An 18,138-nucleotide genomic window follows, 5' to 3' on the forward strand; every position below is an offset into this window, starting at 1 on the left:
CTTCTCCATAAGCGAAGGCCAGATCATCCGGATGGTAAAGGCGTAGTATTCTTCGCAGATACAAGCGATCAAACGCCAAGATTTGTCTGCAATGAACTCTCGTACAAGGAGGGGACGGTGTTCCCATACGGTCATCTCTCGGAGATAACTATGCAGGGTCATGGGAACTTTTTCGAGGAAGTTCAATAGGTCAAGTGGACCGCATGGAAACACTATATCATTGCGGCATATAACGATGTTTTTCGTCTCTTCCTTCAGTTGCCGGCAAACATGTTTAAGCTGGTTGACCTCCCTGGCGGTCTCGAGGCTGTTGTCGAGCTGTTTTGCATACCAATCTTGCTCGCGTTCCTTTTTGGAAGGTCTCTTTTCCATGACAGGGACCGCGTAGAAGCGGAATATTCCGGACTTGCTGGATGGTTCTTCGCGACATACCACACCTCTCGGGTTCGTGAGAGTGTATTCGTAGACTATATTTCTGAGCTCAGCAGGGAGTTGGAAGAAATGGCAAGTGCCATCCGGGGAGGGTTGGCTTGGATCCATGATGTCTTTGCGGCGGTTCGGAGTGGTGGGGTTTTGATTGCGTTGGGTCGAGAAGTCGATCTTTAGGGACGTGGGGATATTGAGATAGTAGATAGTAGATGGTAGATGGTAGATAGTAGATAGTAGATAGTAGATAGTAGATAGTAGATAGTAGATGGTAGATAGTAGATGGTAGATAGTAGATGGTAGATAGTAGATGGTAGATAGTAGATAGTAGATGGTAGATAGTAGATGGTGCGATGTCTTTGGACGAGTGTACTGTATTTTTATATCGCCCTGCACATTACCAATATGGTTGAGTGGCCGTCCTTCGGTTGCCGTCTATTGGTACCTTACTGCGTTAGTGGATCCAGATAGGGATGAACCACCCACAACTTCTGCATTTTAAATGTTATCTGTCAGAGAATAGATCTTTGGGTCAGAAAATCTGCTCCTTTCCAACAACAGACAGTGGTGATCTTTCATTTATGTTCCCTTGCAATGCTGATTGCGGAACGAATGTAGCCATAAGTACATCGTACAAGACGTCGCCCGTCGAAATGCACCGGTGGTGTCCTGTTCAGGTGTGATGCCTAGATTTTGGGGGACGAAATAATAGTTGGAGAGTTCGGATAGTATTAGTAGGCTAGAATGTTGATCGCAGCGCTACTGCAGCTCTTCGCCTAATACTAAGCGACATCCATGGATAGAGGTTTAGAAGTGTCTCTCCACGAACATCTTTTGGACACTGCGTGATGTGACGTGCGAGATTGATGCAGTTGGTAGCTGCCTGGGCATTTGCCTGGGTGGAGGTAGAAGTTGCGAGGTCAAGCCCTTGAGAGGTAAGTGCGTCTGACGTCACACCACAGTCATTCATTGGCCGAGGCAACCACAAAGCATCACGATGATCTGTACAATCTGATCGGCCCGCTTCTATTCTTCCGCTTGCAGCAGTCTTTACAAAGATTCAACCATTCAGGACTAGCGCACTGACGATGTCCAAACCTACCGACGCCATAGTAGATTCCGGCTCGCCCGGTAAGCGGCTTCTTCAGGATGTCATCAATACGCCCTCCACTCGCACGCCTTTACCTTTGGATAGAAATAGCGGTACTGAATTATATCGACAACACAGTCGCAAGGAAGAGAACATGCAGAATCCAAAGATGAAGAGGGTCGCATCAAGACCGCAGACCTCCAGCTCAAGACGCTCGGCAAATGGCTACATGCCCATAGAAGACTATGGGCTGATTGGAAATATGAGAACATGCGCCATGGTCGCAACAGACGGAGGAATCGGTATGTAAATTCTGCGAACCGTATGTTACCCACATACTGACTTTGTACGCCTACTCCAGATTACATGTGTTGGCCCTACTTCGACTCCCCGTCTGTCTTCTGTCGCATTCTGGACAAGGAAAAGGGCGGGCACTTCAGCATAGGGCCCACCGGCGACGATACATGTACGACTAAACAGCAGTATCTACCTGCGAGCAATATTCTCCAAACACGCTACCTGAAGGAGGAGGGGGTCATGAACGTCGTGGACTTCTTTCCAAGACCGAATGACAAGAACTGGGACGAAAAGTATCATGCGAACGTACTCGCGAGCAACCATACAGGAAGCGTACCAGAACGTCCCGATCTGAAGAAGTGGCTAGTCAGGCGGGTAGAATGTATGCGGGGCAAAGTTGACGTGTGCGTCGAGGTCTTCCCTGCTTTCAACTACGCGCAGGACAAGCATACGACCGAGATTGTCGACATGGGCAAGACTGGCCAAGGACATTGCCTGCAACGTGTCACCTTCAAATCAAAAGACCTCTCCCTGGAGCTCAACGCAACGATCGATTGTGGGGATGAACCCGACGGCGTTTGCCCAAGAGTGGTTTTTGAGAAGTCACCGGAGCCACAAGACCTGGGCGACGGTGTCACGGCCGCTTTCACTTTGAACGAAGGTCAAGCCGTATCCTTCATACTGCGCGACGCGGAAGATCACAGCCCAGATGTAATTGAGACTGAACAGGTTCAAGAGCTACAGACCAACACCCAAATGTACTGGGCCAGGTGGATAGAGCAGAGCAAGTATAAAGGCCGATGGGAAGAGGTGGTTACGCGGAGTCTGCTGATTCTCAAGATGCTGACCTTCGAGCCAAGCGGAGCAATCGTTGCTGCACCGACTTTCTCTCTGCCCGAGGACTTTGGTGGATCGCGAAACTGGGACTACCGCTACTCCTGGGTGCGCGATGCGTCGTTCACCATCTACACCTTTCTCCGGATGGGTATTAGCCATGAAGCTGAAGCCTACATAAGCTACATCTTCCAACGTGTCAAAGAGGCCAAAGCGCGGCAAGGAGCTTTGCCAATCATGATGACCATCTGGGGCGGCACAGACATTCCAGAGCTCGAACTACCCCACTTGGAGGGATACAGGGCTAGCCAACCGGTGCGGATCGGCAATGGCGCGGCTTTCCATGTACAGCTTGACATTTACGGGGAGTTGATGGATGGCATCTACCTCGTGAATAGGTTCTCGCGTCCCATCTCATATGATCAGTGGCTCCTTGTCCGACATATCGCGGACTACGTATGTACTGTCTGGAAAGAGCCCGACATGTCGATCTGGGAAGTCCGCGGCAAGAAGCAGAACTTTGTGTACAGCAAGATGATGCTGTGGGTAGCCCTGGATCGGGCATTGCGCCTGGCAGACAAGAGGAGCTTCCCATGTCCGCATCGAGCCGAGTGGTACAGGGTCCGCGATGAGATCTACGAGGAAGTCATGGAGAAGGGCTACAACACCGACATGGAGTGCTTCATCCAGAGCTACGAGTCGAATGATATCCTGGATTCGGCGGTCTTGATTGCGCCTCTGGTCTTCTTCATATCTCCGACTGATCCGCGCTTCCTCAAGACTCTCGACCGCATACTCAAGGCTCCTGAGAAGGGCGGGCTGACGAGTACCGGTTTGGTGTACAGGTACAATCACGCCCTGAGCGACGATGGCGTGGGTGGGCAAGAAGGCGCTTTTAGCATGTGCACGTTTTGGCTCGTCGAGGCGTTGACAAGGGTAAGCGGTCTGCGTTGCAACACAAAGTTTTGCTTTTTACTGACATCACAGGCTGGCGCGTACAACGAGAAGTACCTGTTACAGGCGGTAACTATCTTCGAAAACATGCTAAGTTTCGGAAATCATTTGCACATCTTCTCGGAGGAGATTGCGCGCTCGGGGGAGCAGTTGGGCAACACACCACAGGCGTTCAGCCATCTGGCGGTGATCTCAGCGGCCTTCAACCTGGACAAGACGTTGACTTTGCGACGCAAGTAGAGTGGCATGGAGGGTGGTAGCGATAGATGGCAATGCAAACCAGACGCTGAAACGTGCATGCATGTTCTAGATGGGCGCGCTAATCTAACGCACAGGGACGATCAGCAGCTAGCACGTCATGGCTTGCATCGTTCCACAGCCGGAAATCGATCTAATGTCGCTAGCTGGAGGATGCCGTACTCTTGGAAGGAATGTGTGGCGCCGGCTACCAACCGCCCCTGGTGCACTGACTGGGCAATCTCCCAGGCTGAGCCGCGCAACTTTCAAGGCTTTCCTGCCCTTTGCACCTCTGGACAACGCACCCCAACCCATCGCCAGCGGGCCATGACATAGCACCCCCATAATATCTTCCTTCACTCTCTATAATTCTACATTCGCTCTCTTCTCGGCCTCTTTTTCGCGTCGTCCACGTACCTCACCCGTGCCGTCATCTTCAACTGCCCACCTACCTACGCGTCGCAATCCGCACTTCACTCTCACCACCCGCCATCATGTCGCTTTCATCCACCTCCTCCTCTTCCTCCTCCTACAGCGTAACGAACCTTTCCGTTATTGATGAAAAGCTCGAGATGCCACCTCCGCCCACAGAACTCCTCGTCAGAGACTTCGGTTGGCCATCGGTTTCTCCGCGCTACCGCGGCGACCACACGCAAGAAAGCAACCCCGACTGGGAACACGACCCGCTTGATTGCGAAAAGGCCAAGGCAGAGGCCTTTGAGAAGATGGAGCGAAGCTACGCCCTCTACATGGCCAATCTTGAGAAGAAGCCGCCCGTGCAGAAGAAGAAGGCCACCTGGGCTCGCTTCCTACCTTGGGTGCGTGTCTAACGCACTCTATCGACTGCCCGTCGCCTACACAACAATGGCCAAACATGACCATTGAAGGCTTCGCGGAGAGGCGCGGTTGCTGCGACACGATCCTCGCAGCGCCTGACCACGACGTCGCCTCGAAAAATTGGATACGCACCTGCCCGCCACAAACAATTTTCAAAAGATACCCATTGTTACGAAAGAAAAAGAGATACAACCTCGATACCACCGGATTGGGGACAGGAAGGAAGCAATGCCGGTGCACACCCCGGCACACGCATGATTCGGAGGCAGCTCGGAGTCTAGATCCGGCCTGCCGAGCCATGAGTGACGGGGGAAGGTGCGGGGCTGTCTTCCACCTTGCGCCCTACACTGGAAGCAATCTTTGATACGCGTTTTCTTGTTCCCTTTGTTGCTCAAAAGCCTTGCGCTTCGCTCTACGATCTCGTTAGCATATACCCTTTTTTGTATACCCAGTTTAGATTTTTTATTTGTTACGCCCGAGCGAGATAATACTACTAATACATCAACGATTCTTCTTCACATTCCTGGTTCGTGCTGCATCTCGTCTCGGGGTTTGTATTGCGCCGCGGGGTTATTATCACCTCGACTATCGGGAATGATCACCCTCACTCCACTGTCATGCAGCGGTAGACCATTCCCGACCGTTGCACGCGGTAGATATATCTACATGGCTCCACTACACGACGTGTCGGAATTTTTTCCTTAATTTATTCTCCGTCGCCATTGTCTGGTTTTCCTTCGCTCTTTCCCCTTTAGCATTGACGCGCAGGTGACACTCACGCTCCCGTCACACAACCCCACTCGAAGCATACCCAGGATATCCTCCATACCTGATATCCATCGCCATCATGGGTTCAATGCCAGAGAAGAAGACTATGCGTGCGCAACAGTACGATGCGCGGGACAACAAGCTCCACCTCAACGAAATACCCATCCCGACACCGCGCGAACATGAGATTCTGGTCAAGATGGGCAGCGCATCCCTCTGCCACACCGATGCCATGCTCTTCGAGCCCAACGACCAAGGTCTGATTCTGGGCAAGAACCCAGTCACCATCGGCCACGAAGGAACAGGCAGAGTAGTATCAACCGGCTCGGGAGAGTTGGCCCGAACATTCAAAGAAGGCGACCCCGTCGGCTTCCTCTGCGCAGTCGACTGCTGCTTCGTGTGCTACGCCTGCAAGAACGTACACAACGCATGGTGCGCAACAGGCGAGACCAAAATCCAAGGGTTCAGCGCCGACGGCTATTTCGCCGAATACGCAGTCGTAGACGCTAGGGAAGCCATCATCCTCCCTGAGAACCGTCAGTCATATATGTTTATAATCAAGACACTAACGACAAGCTAACTTTCCACCAACAGTCGACCCCAAGACCTCAGCTCCCCTCTTCTGCGCAGGCGTAACAGCCTACCACGGCATCGCCGACTGCCAACTCCCGGCCGGGTCCTGGCTCGCCGTAATCGGATGCGGCGGCCTAGGCCACATGGGCATCCAATACGCCAAAGCCATGGGCCACAACGTCATCGCCATCGACATCACCGACGACGCAATAGAAGAAGCGCGCATCTGCGGCGCGGACTACACGTTCAACTCCATGGCCGACAAGGACTGGAAGAAGAAGATTGTAGAGCTTACAAAAGGTGGTGTACATGCAGCTGTTAATTTTACAGCGAGCAAAAAGAGTTATGATGGTTGTCCCGCGATTGTCAAGGCGGGGCAGGGGATTATCATGGTGGTGGGCATTCCGCAGCAGCCGTTGGAGTTTAATGGGTTGGATATTGCGTTGGGAAGGTATCAGGTTAAGGGGTCGAGTAATGGGAGTAAGTTTGCTTTTCCATTTGTGTGAATGATGGAGGGGAGATGCTAACGGGTGCGTAGCTTGCTACAATATGAGAGAAGCAGTAGAGTTCTCGGCGAAGCACAACATTACCCCGCATATGACGACGTTCAAACTGGAGGAGGTGCCGAAGATGGTGGACTTGATGAACGCACACAAGGCGAAGGGACGGATGGGCGTTGTGTTTGACTGAAGACGTTGACCGTACGAGTGGAAGGCGCAAAATCTACCAAATTACAAGCAATGTGAGATGGAAGTCTTCCCCCGGTATACGCTCTGCTCATCCAGGGCTACCAAAGCAAATCCATGGCGGTCCAGAACCGGTTTTTGAAGGCTCTGACCTCACACCTTCGACTATAAAATGTTCGGTCATGGCAGCTCTCTCCTCTCCTCAAGCACACTTCCCCTTCAAATATACAAAAATGTGAAAATCTATCTTACATGTGCCTGGCCTTTCTCCCCCTTCTTTTCAAAAAAAACCAACCCTACTTGTATATGTCTGGTTCCAAAGGCAAACTTCAGTTTACATGTTCCTGGGTTTGGAGTACTGCGATTACAAGCCATTGTGTCATTATTTCATGTTGAAGTCTGCACGAAAATAAAAACCCGAAACACGATCGTTTCATGTGCTGCTCTTCTTCGGTGTGCGAGTTCTATACCCCAAAACCAACCGAACGGCTTTCCAAATGGGCTTCATCAGGGTTCCAAAAGATCACCAGGAAACGGAAAATGGTTGTGAGAAAGAAGTATCTTTTGCAAATGCATGAGAATACTGTTTTCACTTCTCCAATTAAAAGATCAAGCAACGATGAAATATTTCCAAAAAGACGCGGTCCAGATTGTCATGTCTGGTCTCCTGTCTACTCCACAGTCACCACGACGGACTATAAAACAGCTTCTACTCTTGTTCCTCTACTTGTCTTCTCCAACAACTTTCCCCAAAAGTTGTGTCCAAAACTACCGTCCTTCCGGCTCATGTGGCTGGTTTCGTTGTTCTTCTCAAAAGAAGGGAAGATATCTGCCATGAGTAGAACAGTAGTTCGCACAACCCAGCATCCTCTCCCTCTTCTTAGTTTTGACTATCCACAATCTACTTCGTATACTCAATTCTAAAACAGATACATGACTGGGACATGGAGAGATTGTTCCTGCGGCAATAAAATCGAGTCCGTATCTGTTCATGGCTTCGAAAGATTGGTTGTGGCGTTACATGAGATCCTCGCTGTGGAACTACTCAAAAGTTAAGCAAGTCTATAATCATGAGAAGTGTGCTCCGGGGTCATGCTTTCACCCATGTTTGTTCTTAGCTCGGAGTCCCTGCACGAGCCTGGCAAGAAGTGCTTAAATACTCCTCTTCTTCGACTTCTCTCTTTACTTTCCATTCCACACCACTTTCCATATTTACCTAAACAGCCAGCAGCACAAAGCCATGTGCTCCTGTCCTCTTCGTTTCCAAAACAGCAATACCAGAGTTCATGGATCGACCCAGAAGCGAATCAAAAGACATCGCAAAGACAACGATGTGTTCTTCCTCGTTTCTTCCGCCAACATCTCTCGCTTCCAAACAACTTCAATTAGAACGTATGTTGAAAAAGCACTTGGAACAAGATCCAGAGTCGCTAATTGCATGTTTCTGGCTGCAGAGATTGAAACTTTGCAGCATATACATGATGGGGCTGTGGCCTTCTTTGGCCGGCCGCGAAACGGAGAACAGTTGAACATAAATAGCCACCCTCTTCGACTGTCCTCTTTCCTTCATACTACACACTTTCCGAGACTTACCAAAAATCAAGACGCACAAGGACATGGCTTTCTGTCCTCTCTTTTTCCAAAACAGCCAATCAGATTTAACATGTTCCAGCTGAGAAGTGAACAACGATGTGTTAAAACTTCTTACCTGGTTCTTCTCTGAATTATCTTCTAGTCATTTGACACTCCCGAGAATCCGAAACTCACAGAGTCTAGCATCATGTCTGCGTTCTGGTGTGCCAAAAACGACTGGGCAGCCATGTCCATGTCTTCGAGAGAAGAGCAGCAACTCAAAACTAGCCGCGAGCGCATACATGGCAATTGGGTCGTCCCGATTCTACAATTCAACACTAAAACTGTGCAAGAGCTGATATATGAGCAGGCTCGCGAGGAGCGGCCTATATAAACACCACTTCGTCCTTCTCTGACATTCCAACACACCTCCATCATCTATTTCCTAAAAGACATCCTAGGTGCCTTCAATGTGCTGGTCTCTCTCCTCTTCCCAAAAACATATCGTCAAACTGTACCTGCAGGTAGCTTCGACTGCAAAAGTCATCATGCGACACTTCATGAACCAAGAAGCCCTTCCAAAAACGATCGATGTCCAGGAAATGCCCCACCCTCGCGGTTCCCAGGTTAACCAGCTTCTATTAGAAATCCCTTTAAAATAGGTGTCCATATATGTCATGTCTTCTGCAGAAGACATAGCACTTCCTCCATCACCGAGAAAGTTCCCTGCCCGAAATACCTCCAGCAAAGTAACATGTCCCTCCTCGAGGAGTACGATCTACATATAGAACCCCTCTCCTCCGCCGGTCCTTCTTGCTTTCTATATAACCTTCCAAATCTTTCTTCTCCAAAAAGTGGACTCAACCCTCTTATGTGGAGACCGCCTTCTCCTTCTTCTCCAAAATTACCAAGAATCTTGGAAGGACGAGTCCATGTTGGAACCACAACACCATAGCCGCCCAGTTCATGTTTGTCGGTCTCAAACATCAATGCTTTTGTTGTATGGTGGTGGCTCTGCGACAGGGAAACTATTATAAACGCGCACTGGACTTGCAAAGACTCCACGTCCTTCATTTCAGTACATCCGTTGCTTAAAACCAAAATAAGTGGTTGTTCTGGCCATGGGTGTGATACTCAGAGAACGGAACTATAAACAGCAGTGCACTGCTTCTTCACTACACCAAAACAACTACATATCGCGATATCAAAAGATTTGGGCGAAGAAAAGATGACTGTGGTCGCCTAGGTGGTTTTTAAAAAAACAACAACACAGATTTTGCGATGTTGGAGTCACAAAAGTTCCTCAGCGCGTTCATGTTCCCTGCTGAAGAATCTACCTCAAAACCTCATGGGGAAGAGAGTTGTGGACAGTCCTTGTTATACCCAAATCTATACGTGATCAGTGTATGTGTGGTGGCTTTGGGACGTGTTCCGATAGCATTCCAAATATTGATCGATCCCCCAAATGGGCGCTGTGAAGACGGCGGATCTGAACATCGTGGTGGTAGCGGTGATGATGATGATCATTACTCTTGTTTTGTCATTGTTCTTGCTCTTCATCGTATGGCTACGATCAAGCACACAGCCTGCTACCAGTACACTCCAGCCTCCAACTTCCATACCCCACGTGTCTTGATGCATATCGTACACCGCTCTGTTCGTCCTCACCCCTCGCACTGCCTAGACAATAGTCTCCAACTCCCTCGCATACCCCAGCGTATTCTCAATAACCTGATCACTCGTAACCAAAATATCCCTGTTCAGATACTCATCCTCCTGCTGAGGGAAGTATATCCTGCCGTCCTTGACGACCCAACCGCTCTCCTTCGCAAAGTTGACGACGCTGCCTTCCGAGTCGAGGAAGAGGAGGGATTTAGCGTCGGAGATGGGGATGGAGGGGTATGCGCGCTCGGAGCAGGAAGCGATTTCCTTGCGGATGGTTCCGATGAGGATCTAGAGATGTGTTAGCAAATAATCCGGTTGAAATCATGAAGTATATGGTGTGTTTGGTGGTAACTACAATAATGACGTACCTCAGTAAACAGCGCAAACTCCTCGCCAGGCACCCTCTCGCTCTTCGTCTCAACCCACACCTTATCGTAGCTCCCCTCCATAAGCGCCTGCTCTAGACGAATCGGATACTGGATAAACGGATCAGCCTCTAGCTTCGCGCTCGCCTGGGCGGCCGCCACCTCGAGCGTCTCGAGCAGCGTGTGGAAGCCCGCGTAGTCGCCCTCGCTCAGCAGTAGCAACAAGTACAGTCCCGTGACCTTGCTCGATTGGCTGCCATCCTTGGGTAGTGTGGACTCTGGCAGCGAGTAGAAGGGCTGCAGCTGCTGGAAGTAGCGGGTAAAGGACTCGGTGTCTTTGAGGCGGATGGAGATGATGGCGCCGAGTTCGAGCGTCTCACGCGCGAGCTGCAGGTGTTTCCGTGGCGACTTCTCTTGTGGAATCAGGGCGTTGAGGTTGAGGAGGGCGATCTTGGCTTTGCTCAGTAATGAGGTTGATTGCTGGTAGTTGTGCGACTTGAGCGTCTGGTGGAGCTGCTGGAGCACGCTGGAGAGTTCCTTTTCGGCCATGGTGTGCGGTGTCTCGCTTTTGGTGGTCGTCGTAGATGATGGGGAGGGTGAGCGCGGGGATTGAACGGGTTGATGGCGTGGTCGGGTTGGGGTGTTTGTTGCGGCGAGTGGAAGCTTCGGTGGTTTACGTCGGGGGACCGTCGGCGTCGGAGGTGCTGGCCTTAGCGTGGGCTGCGTGCTCACCGACCGCCACGGCGCGTCATACCCTTCAAACGTACGATAGCGAATGTATGCCATGGTATTCACTTGTCGTCAAACACGCTGAGCATGTTCCTGGGGATATAACCATGATCTGAACATTTTTCAAGATATAAGCCTGACATCCCACGCGTGCCAGGCACCAACCCGTGCAGATGACCTAGCTGGTCACATTGTCCCAGCGTGGGAATATCACTATTGGCAACTGGTATGCTTTGGTATTGGTCTACTTCTGTTTGCGATACTGCAGCTGACATTCCTCCTTGCACGTTTTAGAGTCTGCCTTGCATGACCGATTGGGTAGTCAGCACGCCACGCCTTACCTTGTGTTACAGTAGAGATTACTTGTGTGAAAATCTTCTACCCAGAGTACCGTATCGGGGCATGTAGACATGTCCATGGCCTGACCGGTCCGTAGTTCCAACACATCTCACCACCGTCAGACGGAATATCGTCAAATCATGTCCCTTTTGCTTATCTTCTTCGCCCAAACTTTCCCTTTCCACCTCCACCAGTCGCTGCCTTGCCCTTGATGTTGAGTCTCCGATAATTGGCATTTGCCGTAGCCTTGATCTTTCGGGCCGCCGTCTTCAGGACGCCCTCTTTGGCCGGCTTCTCCTTTGCTTGCTCTGGTTTCTTTGCTGGCACCTTCCGTCTCCTCGGGGTATGTGAAGCGTCACTCGCGTAGTCAGAGTCTCCATCCAGATCAGAACCAAACTCGTCTGCTATGTCTGCTGGCACTTGTGTCTCAGGGACGGCTGCTTGCTCCTCGTCTAATTCGTCATGTGTCTGTGCGGCTGGTATTGGTTTGGGCTTTACGACGTTCGGACGCACTGAGAAGTTGTTAGTCATGTAGCTCTTTCGATGGAAACAGCACATCTTACTTATCACTCGCCGTGTCTGCCTCTTCAAGCCCTTCTTCTTCCAAGCCTTTCGCGGCTTGCCGTCACGACCAAGTTCTGGCTCTCCCTCGCTGTCTTCATCAGACTCAAGGCCTCGGTCCGGGCCTAGGGGCATTGCCGCCTGGCTATCTTCGATCAAGATCTGCGGCGCTCTAGACTTCTTGGGTACGGCGATGCCTTCTTCCTCCATTTCCAGTTCGCGCATGATGTCCGCCTCCTCGTCAAGTTGGTCCTCCTCATCTTTCCTCATAGCTTGTATCATAGAGCTCAGACTGCGGCCAAGGCCGCGGCGCATCCATGGCGCAGGACGTGATATGGGTTCCTCCTCCTCTTCGCCAATGGCGCTCAGGACATTGTCTCTCTTCAGGAATGCAGGTGTCGCTAGGCCTCTGGTTGTAGATGATGGTGTACCCTGCTCGTCTAACCTCCTCTTTTTCGGTGTGACGAACTGATTCAGAAGGAATCGCTTCCCGGCCGACAGTGGTGTCCGCTCCCCCCGTGCTCTCGACTCCAGCGACGTCTCGCTTGCTGCATCTTGTAGTCTTCTACTTGGTGTTTGTGGTACATTCAGTCCTACGTCTCCTAGTACGGTCCTCGGTTTGCTCGGGGTGCCTTGCGCGAATGGGAGCTGGTCGAAGAGACCTAGCACTATACCATCGCGCTGAGGCGTGGGTCCTATGACGGAAGGTCCTTGTGGGGAGAGCAGCTCGGCTGCGTAATCGACGTTCTCTAGTGTATCTTCATCCTCCCTCTTCCTCTTCATCGGCGTGGAAAGATTGGGTTTGGGCGCGGCTTTTGGTGTGCGTTCGACATCGAGGCTCGCTTTTCGGCTTGGGGCGCGCTTCGAGGGGGTCTGCGGCGCGGCTTTGCTGGATAATCGTACTCGTAGCTTGTTGTACTCCTTGTACATTTGTGCTGCACATGTTTAGCAGGACACCAGCGCTACTGGCGTCGCTCTGTACGTACAGATCTCGGCATTGGCCTTGATATCATCGCGTCCCGCCTTCCGACCATTGTTTTCGGCGGCGAACTTCTTTTCCCAGACCTTCAGTTCCTGTCGTAGCACAGTGCAGCGGTGTTCAATCTCGTCGTTACTCATGTCGTCTTGTGTGGGGTAGGAATGCGTGAAAGCGGAAACGCGAGCGTAATTGATTTCCGCATCTCAAATCGCGGTACGCGTTACGTGCACGCGACAAAACGCCACTAGCAGGGATGCCTCAGCCTTGCCGGCTCCACCCGCGGGCATCACATGCACATCAATCCCGAAAACTCAATTGGCAAGCATGACGCATCAGATATATTCTACAAAATACTATTCACAACTCCCTGCTCGCGCGCTTGAGAGCTCGAACATCATGTCGCTGATGCAGAAAGGGAAAGCCGGACCAAAAAAGGGGAATCTAGTAGTGAACAGCCTTGTCGTAGGTGGCCATGGCAGCCTCCTTGAACGCCTCAGCGAGAGTGGGGTGAGCGTGACATGTGCGGGCAACATCTGGGACATTGTTAGCTTTGTTCTGCAAAGGTAGATAGTGTATTCGACTCACCCTCTGAGCTGGCACCGTATTCGAGAGCAAGAGTGCCCTCTGCAATCATCTCACCGGCATTGGCACCAATGATGTGGATACCCAATATCCGGTCAGTCTGGGCATCTGCCAGGAACTTGACCATACCCTCAGAGTCGAGGTTGGTCTTGGCTCTTGAGTTGGCGGAGAAGGGGAAGGTTCCGTTCTTGTACTTGATACCGGCCTCCTTGAGCTCCTGCTCGTTCTGGCCCACCCAAGCGACTTCGGGGTGGGTGTACATGACGGAGGGAATGGCACCGTAGTTGACGTGGCCGTGACCCTTGTGGATGTATTCAATGGCGGCGACAGCCTCCTCCTCAGCCTTGTGGGCAAGCATAGGTCCGAATGTGCAGTCTCCGATAGCGCGGATGTGGGGAATCTTGGTGCGGTACTCCTGGTCGATGATCAAGCGGCCCCTGTCGTCGGTCTCGAGGTTGATGTTGTCCAGACCAAGACCGGAGGTGTATGGGCGGCGACCGATGGCAACAAGGACGACGTCGCAGTCGATCTGTAATGGTTAGCATTCTCTCTAAACACAAATGCATGCGCTGGACGTACGGTCTCCTCCTTTCCACCCTTGGCGGCCTCAACGCTGACGTTAACGCCGGCGTCGTGAACCTCACCGGCGGTAACCTTGGTGTTGAGCTTGAACTTCAGACCCTGCTTTGTGAGGATCTTCTGTGTCTGCTTGGCGATCTCGTTGTCCATGCCAGGGCCACCGATTTGACCCAAGAACTCGACAACGGTAACCTCAGAGCCGAGACGCGACCATACGGAGGCCTATAATTCGTTAGAAATGCCATGCGAATCAGATGGGTTTTCCTACCATTTCAAGTCCGATGATACCACCGCCAATGACGGTCATCTTCTTTGGCACTTCCTGGAGCGCAATAGCGCCAGTGCTTGTGATGACCTTCTGCTCGTCGATGGTCAAGCCAGGGAAGGGTGTAGCCTCGGAACCAGTGGCGATGAGGATGTTCTTGCCGCGGACGGTGGTCTCGCCACCCTCGGTCAGGTTGACAGCGACGGTGTGCTCGTCCTGGAATGCGCCAGTGCCCTTGATGTATTCGACGTTGTTCTTCTTGAAAAGGAACTCAATTCCCTTGGTGAGGCCGGAGACGGAGGTGTCCTTCGCCTTCATCATGGCGGGGAGGTTGAGCTTGACATCGCCGACTTCGATACCGCGACCCTTTGTGTCGTGGAGAATCTGGTGGTAGAGATGCGAGTTGTTCAGGAGCGATTTTGAGGGAATGCAGCCGACGTTCAAGCAGGTTCCACCGAGGGAGCCACGCTTCTCGATACAGGTGACCTATCGCCGTGTAAGCCTTTGAGCTGCGCAACCGCCATGTTTGTCGTCGCTAACCTTCATGCCCGCCTGTCCTGCCTTGATGGCTGCGACATAGCCTGCGACACCACCACCGATGATGACGAGGTCCTTGTCCTCTATCCAACAATCAGCACACGACCTCTTCCAACGCCTCGTAGTAATGCGACTTACCAGCCTCCGACGCATAGCCTCGTCGTAACCGGTTCTGGAAGTAGATGTTGGATGCGCAAAATGTCTTTTGGGAGACGGGCCGCGTCGCCCTCTGCATGGCGCGGGGTGCCAGTGAGCGGAACATGGTGGAGACTACCGAAGAATCGCTACCAAGAGAAGCCGTGAAGTGTACGGCGGGGATGACAGGCGTCAATGGATGGGGCGTGGGATGGGAGATGTGGTTGAGCTTTTTGCGGAGCTCGGCCGGGAAGGTCTATGCGGCTTCCGTAGGGTCAAGGGTGGCGCCAAGCTGACAAAGTGCCTCACATCTACTCCGTAACATCTTCGTCTCAGTGTCCCGGCAACCGGTATCGCATTACTCTATATGGCAAACCAAGGGTATTCTGGCTATATGTAGCGACAATGACTCATCCCTTCTTATTCTCAATCCTCCGTCAACGTTGTCGTGGCCAATACTCTCGTCAACATGTCTATTATTGACTTGCAAGCCCATCGAACAGTCTCTCTCTCATGCTTCTCGACGATCTCTGTCTTGCTGACAGTCTTCTTGAGGAAGAACTGCAGCCCAGCAATCATCTCAGGAGCCTGGTCCACCTCCACGAATACTTCGCGAACTGCCCGCTCGTCTCGCTTGTCCTTCGATTTGGATGCCTTGAACGACTCCAGAATCGTCGTGACTAGCAAGACTTCGATGAACGTCTTGGTTTTTGGCTGCAAGTAAGGGAAGTTAAGGTTCTTGAGGCTAGTGATGGGTAGAGCTTTCCGGCCGATCAGTGTTCCGTACAGTTTGCCTTGGTTGACAAGTTTGCGAAGAGATGTGTCACCACCTGCATCGTCGTCGTCATCATCTGAGTCATCTGCGCCATCTTGCTTCTCTCCTAGACTCTTGAAGATATCCCATAGCGCAAATTGGAAACTCTTTCGTGTCTTGTGATCTGAACAGACCTTTCGGGCGAGGACTGTGTAGTATGGGTTATAGGTCTTCTCGGCGCCTGCGCAATGCACAATGACCCGTGGAATTTCTGCCTCCTGCGATCTCTTGAGGTTGAGCTTGTTCAGTCGTATTTGAGCGTCTTTGAAGTCGCTGGCAGACATGATAGAGACGAAGATGGCGCGTCGAATATCAGTGTTCATGCGGTGTTCGCGGGCAAGTTGCACGAGATCGACTTCGCTATCGTCGTCCTCAACATCGACGGTGCTTGAAGTCTTGCCAGATTGCTTTGACTCCTCGGGCTTCTCCTCGTTTCCAGGTTCATTACGCCAACTCGCTCCCACTAGCCACCACTTGCCTCTTTTATCCGTGTCTTTGATGTCCTTCAGACCAACGCGTAGCGGCTCGGTTGCTCGGAGGTTTCTTGAATTCAGAGTACCCAACTGCTTCTTCATCCGTATCGTATGCTCTCTTGAAAGTGCGGAATTGGCTATGCCTGTCTTCATCTTATTGTTCTTGAGGTCATTGATCGTCTCGATCATAAACTTTGTTCTGACGGGTAGGTTGTTCTGCCCAACTTTAGCCACAGACTTTTGCAGTAAAACGACAATGTCTTTGAGTGAGGTTGGATCATCTTGTCGCAGTTGCGGACCTGATGCCCTGACTACTCTCAGTAGGAGCTCGGTATTGATCTCCGTAAGTTCATCGAGGAAGAATCGGATGTAGTCGAAGACAATGTTGCTTCCAATGACCTGGTATGTGTACAGCTCCGCCACTACAGATATCAGGTTTGCCGTCTGCTTTCCATTGCCGTCTTTGTTCGGTTGGTAGTGTTGGTCGAATTCTGCGACAATACGTTCCACTATTTGCGCGCCAAAATCGGGTCCAATAACTTTGTACACCGCAGCGATGAAACCAGCGTGCAGGTTCAGAAACGTATCGAGGAGAGCTGTCGGATCTGACAACATGCCGACGAGCAGGTCGACAAGTGTGTTATTGACGTAGCCTCGGGGGTTGTTTTGGTAGATGTTCTCAATCTCTTTGAGAATAGACAAAATGTTGGCTTCTGAGAGCCTGTTGAAGAGACCCTGGATTTGCCTTTTGAGACGCAGTAAAGCCTCCGTATCTGAAGCAGGGGCTGCTCTTAGCGCAGGTGGTATGTACTTGGTCGGTTGGGCGTTCGCGGCCACGGGGGCGATGTATGGGTTCTCTCGCACACTTGGTTTTTCCGGTTCTGCATCCTCCATGTCGTCGTCCTCATCTGAGCCCAGGTCGTCTTCAGAACCATCCTCAGTCTCGTCGTCTTCGTCGAAGCCTGTCTCTTCCATGTCCATGTCCTCCTCGTCAAACGCGGAACCTTCCGACTCGCTGTCCTCTTCCTCACTGGACTCCTGGCCCAAGGCTTTCCGCCTCTTGCTTGCGAGCCAATCGTCGTCCTCTTTCCTCTTCCTCTTTGTAGGTTGGGCATCCTCTTCGTCACTGAAATCTCCAAGGTCGCCGAATATGTCGTCCAGACCATCGTCTGCTCCCTTGGACCTCTTTTTGCTCTTCACGCCTAGCCTCTTCTCCAACTTTGCAATCTCAGCGTCATCTTGCGCCAGCTTTTCCTGTGCGGCGCGCGATAGTTTAGGGGGCGGCGGCGACGCGTCCTTGGGCTGTGAGGGTTTCGCTTTGAGGATGCCCTTCAACGGTTTAGGCGACTCCTTCTCAGCTATCGGGGGTGGTGTGGCGTCGGATTCGATGTTGTCCCAGTCTATCTCCTCTTCCTCGTCGTCATCGTCCGACTCGGGTTCACGACGTGGTCCGCGGCCATTGTGTGGATGCGATGGTGATGGCCGTCTGACCTGCTTGTTCTGGCGCTTCTTCTCTACGCGATCGGCCTTGCGCTTGTCTTTGCGATTCGGTGGCCCATTGCGCGGTCCATTTCGTCGATTGTTGTTCGCTGGGTCTGCTGATGTTAGCACTGAAATGTTGCCAGAGTCGGTTGAACATATTACCGAACTGGTTTCTTAATTCCACGGGCAGTTTGGGCCCTCCGAAAGCTGTGCGCATGTTGAGATGGTCGAGACGGTAGAGTCGCAAAAAAGTTCGAGAAGTCGGAGTTTGGGTGAGAGAATCCCCGCGTCTCCGCTCCACACGGACGGCCGCGGGCATCCCACCATCCATGCAACCAACTACTACATGGCGCGCGCAC

At 51.8% G+C, this 18,138-nt stretch overlaps 6 protein-coding genes across 6 annotated transcripts; 3 read left to right on the top strand and 3 right to left on the bottom strand.

The window, feature by feature from the left end:
- Positions 1-1,685: 1,685 nt before the first annotated feature.
- J4E79_001986 (uncharacterized protein) lies at positions 1,686-3,841 on the top strand (the record flags this gene model as incomplete). Its single annotated transcript, XM_049350890.1, has 3 exons — positions 1,686-1,818; positions 1,878-3,583; positions 3,635-3,841. 3 exons carry the CDS (start codon positions 1,686-1,688, stop codon positions 3,839-3,841), a joined length of 2,046 nt encoding a protein of 681 aa, XP_049214729.1.
- A 491-nt stretch (positions 3,842-4,332) lies between these two features.
- Positions 4,333-4,977, top strand: J4E79_001987 (uncharacterized protein; the record flags this gene model as incomplete). Its single annotated transcript, XM_049350891.1, has 2 exons — positions 4,333-4,656; positions 4,957-4,977. The coding sequence occupies 2 exons, from the start codon at positions 4,333-4,335 to the stop codon at positions 4,975-4,977; spliced, it is 345 nt and encodes a 114-aa protein (XP_049214730.1).
- Positions 4,978-5,522: 545 nt separating this feature from the next.
- On the top strand, positions 5,523-6,706 carry J4E79_001988 (uncharacterized protein; the record flags this gene model as incomplete). The annotated part of the gene is made up of 3 exons (XM_049350892.1): positions 5,523-5,979; positions 6,038-6,496; positions 6,555-6,706. The coding sequence occupies 3 exons, from the start codon at positions 5,523-5,525 to the stop codon at positions 6,704-6,706; spliced, it is 1,068 nt and encodes a 355-aa protein (XP_049214731.1).
- A 3,248-nt stretch (positions 6,707-9,954) lies between these two features.
- Positions 9,955-10,853, bottom strand: J4E79_001989 (uncharacterized protein; the record flags this gene model as incomplete). Its single annotated transcript, XM_049350893.1, has 2 exons — positions 9,955-10,227; positions 10,308-10,853. 2 exons carry the CDS (start codon positions 10,851-10,853, stop codon positions 9,955-9,957), a joined length of 819 nt encoding a protein of 272 aa, XP_049214732.1.
- Positions 10,854-13,353: 2,500 nt separating this feature from the next.
- DLD1 (D-lactate ferricytochrome c oxidoreductase) lies at positions 13,354-15,137 on the bottom strand (the record flags this gene model as incomplete). Its single annotated transcript, XM_049350894.1, has 6 exons — positions 13,354-13,445; positions 13,498-14,023; positions 14,074-14,295; positions 14,342-14,824; positions 14,879-14,958; positions 15,014-15,137. 6 exons carry the CDS (start codon positions 15,135-15,137, stop codon positions 13,354-13,356), a joined length of 1,527 nt encoding a protein of 508 aa, XP_049214733.1.
- Positions 15,138-15,436: 299 nt separating this feature from the next.
- On the bottom strand, positions 15,437-17,996 carry J4E79_001991 (uncharacterized protein; the record flags this gene model as incomplete). The annotated part of the gene is made up of 2 exons (XM_049350895.1): positions 15,437-17,892; positions 17,942-17,996. The coding sequence occupies 2 exons, from the start codon at positions 17,994-17,996 to the stop codon at positions 15,437-15,439; spliced, it is 2,511 nt and encodes an 836-aa protein (XP_049214734.1).
- Between the last annotated feature and the right edge of the window lie 142 nt (positions 17,997-18,138).

Source organism: Alternaria viburni (genome assembly GCF_023758015.1).
Source record: "Alternaria viburni strain BMP 2772 chromosome Unknown scaffold_3, whole genome shotgun sequence".
NCBI classification, from domain to species: domain Eukaryota; kingdom Fungi; phylum Ascomycota; class Dothideomycetes; order Pleosporales; family Pleosporaceae; genus Alternaria; species Alternaria viburni.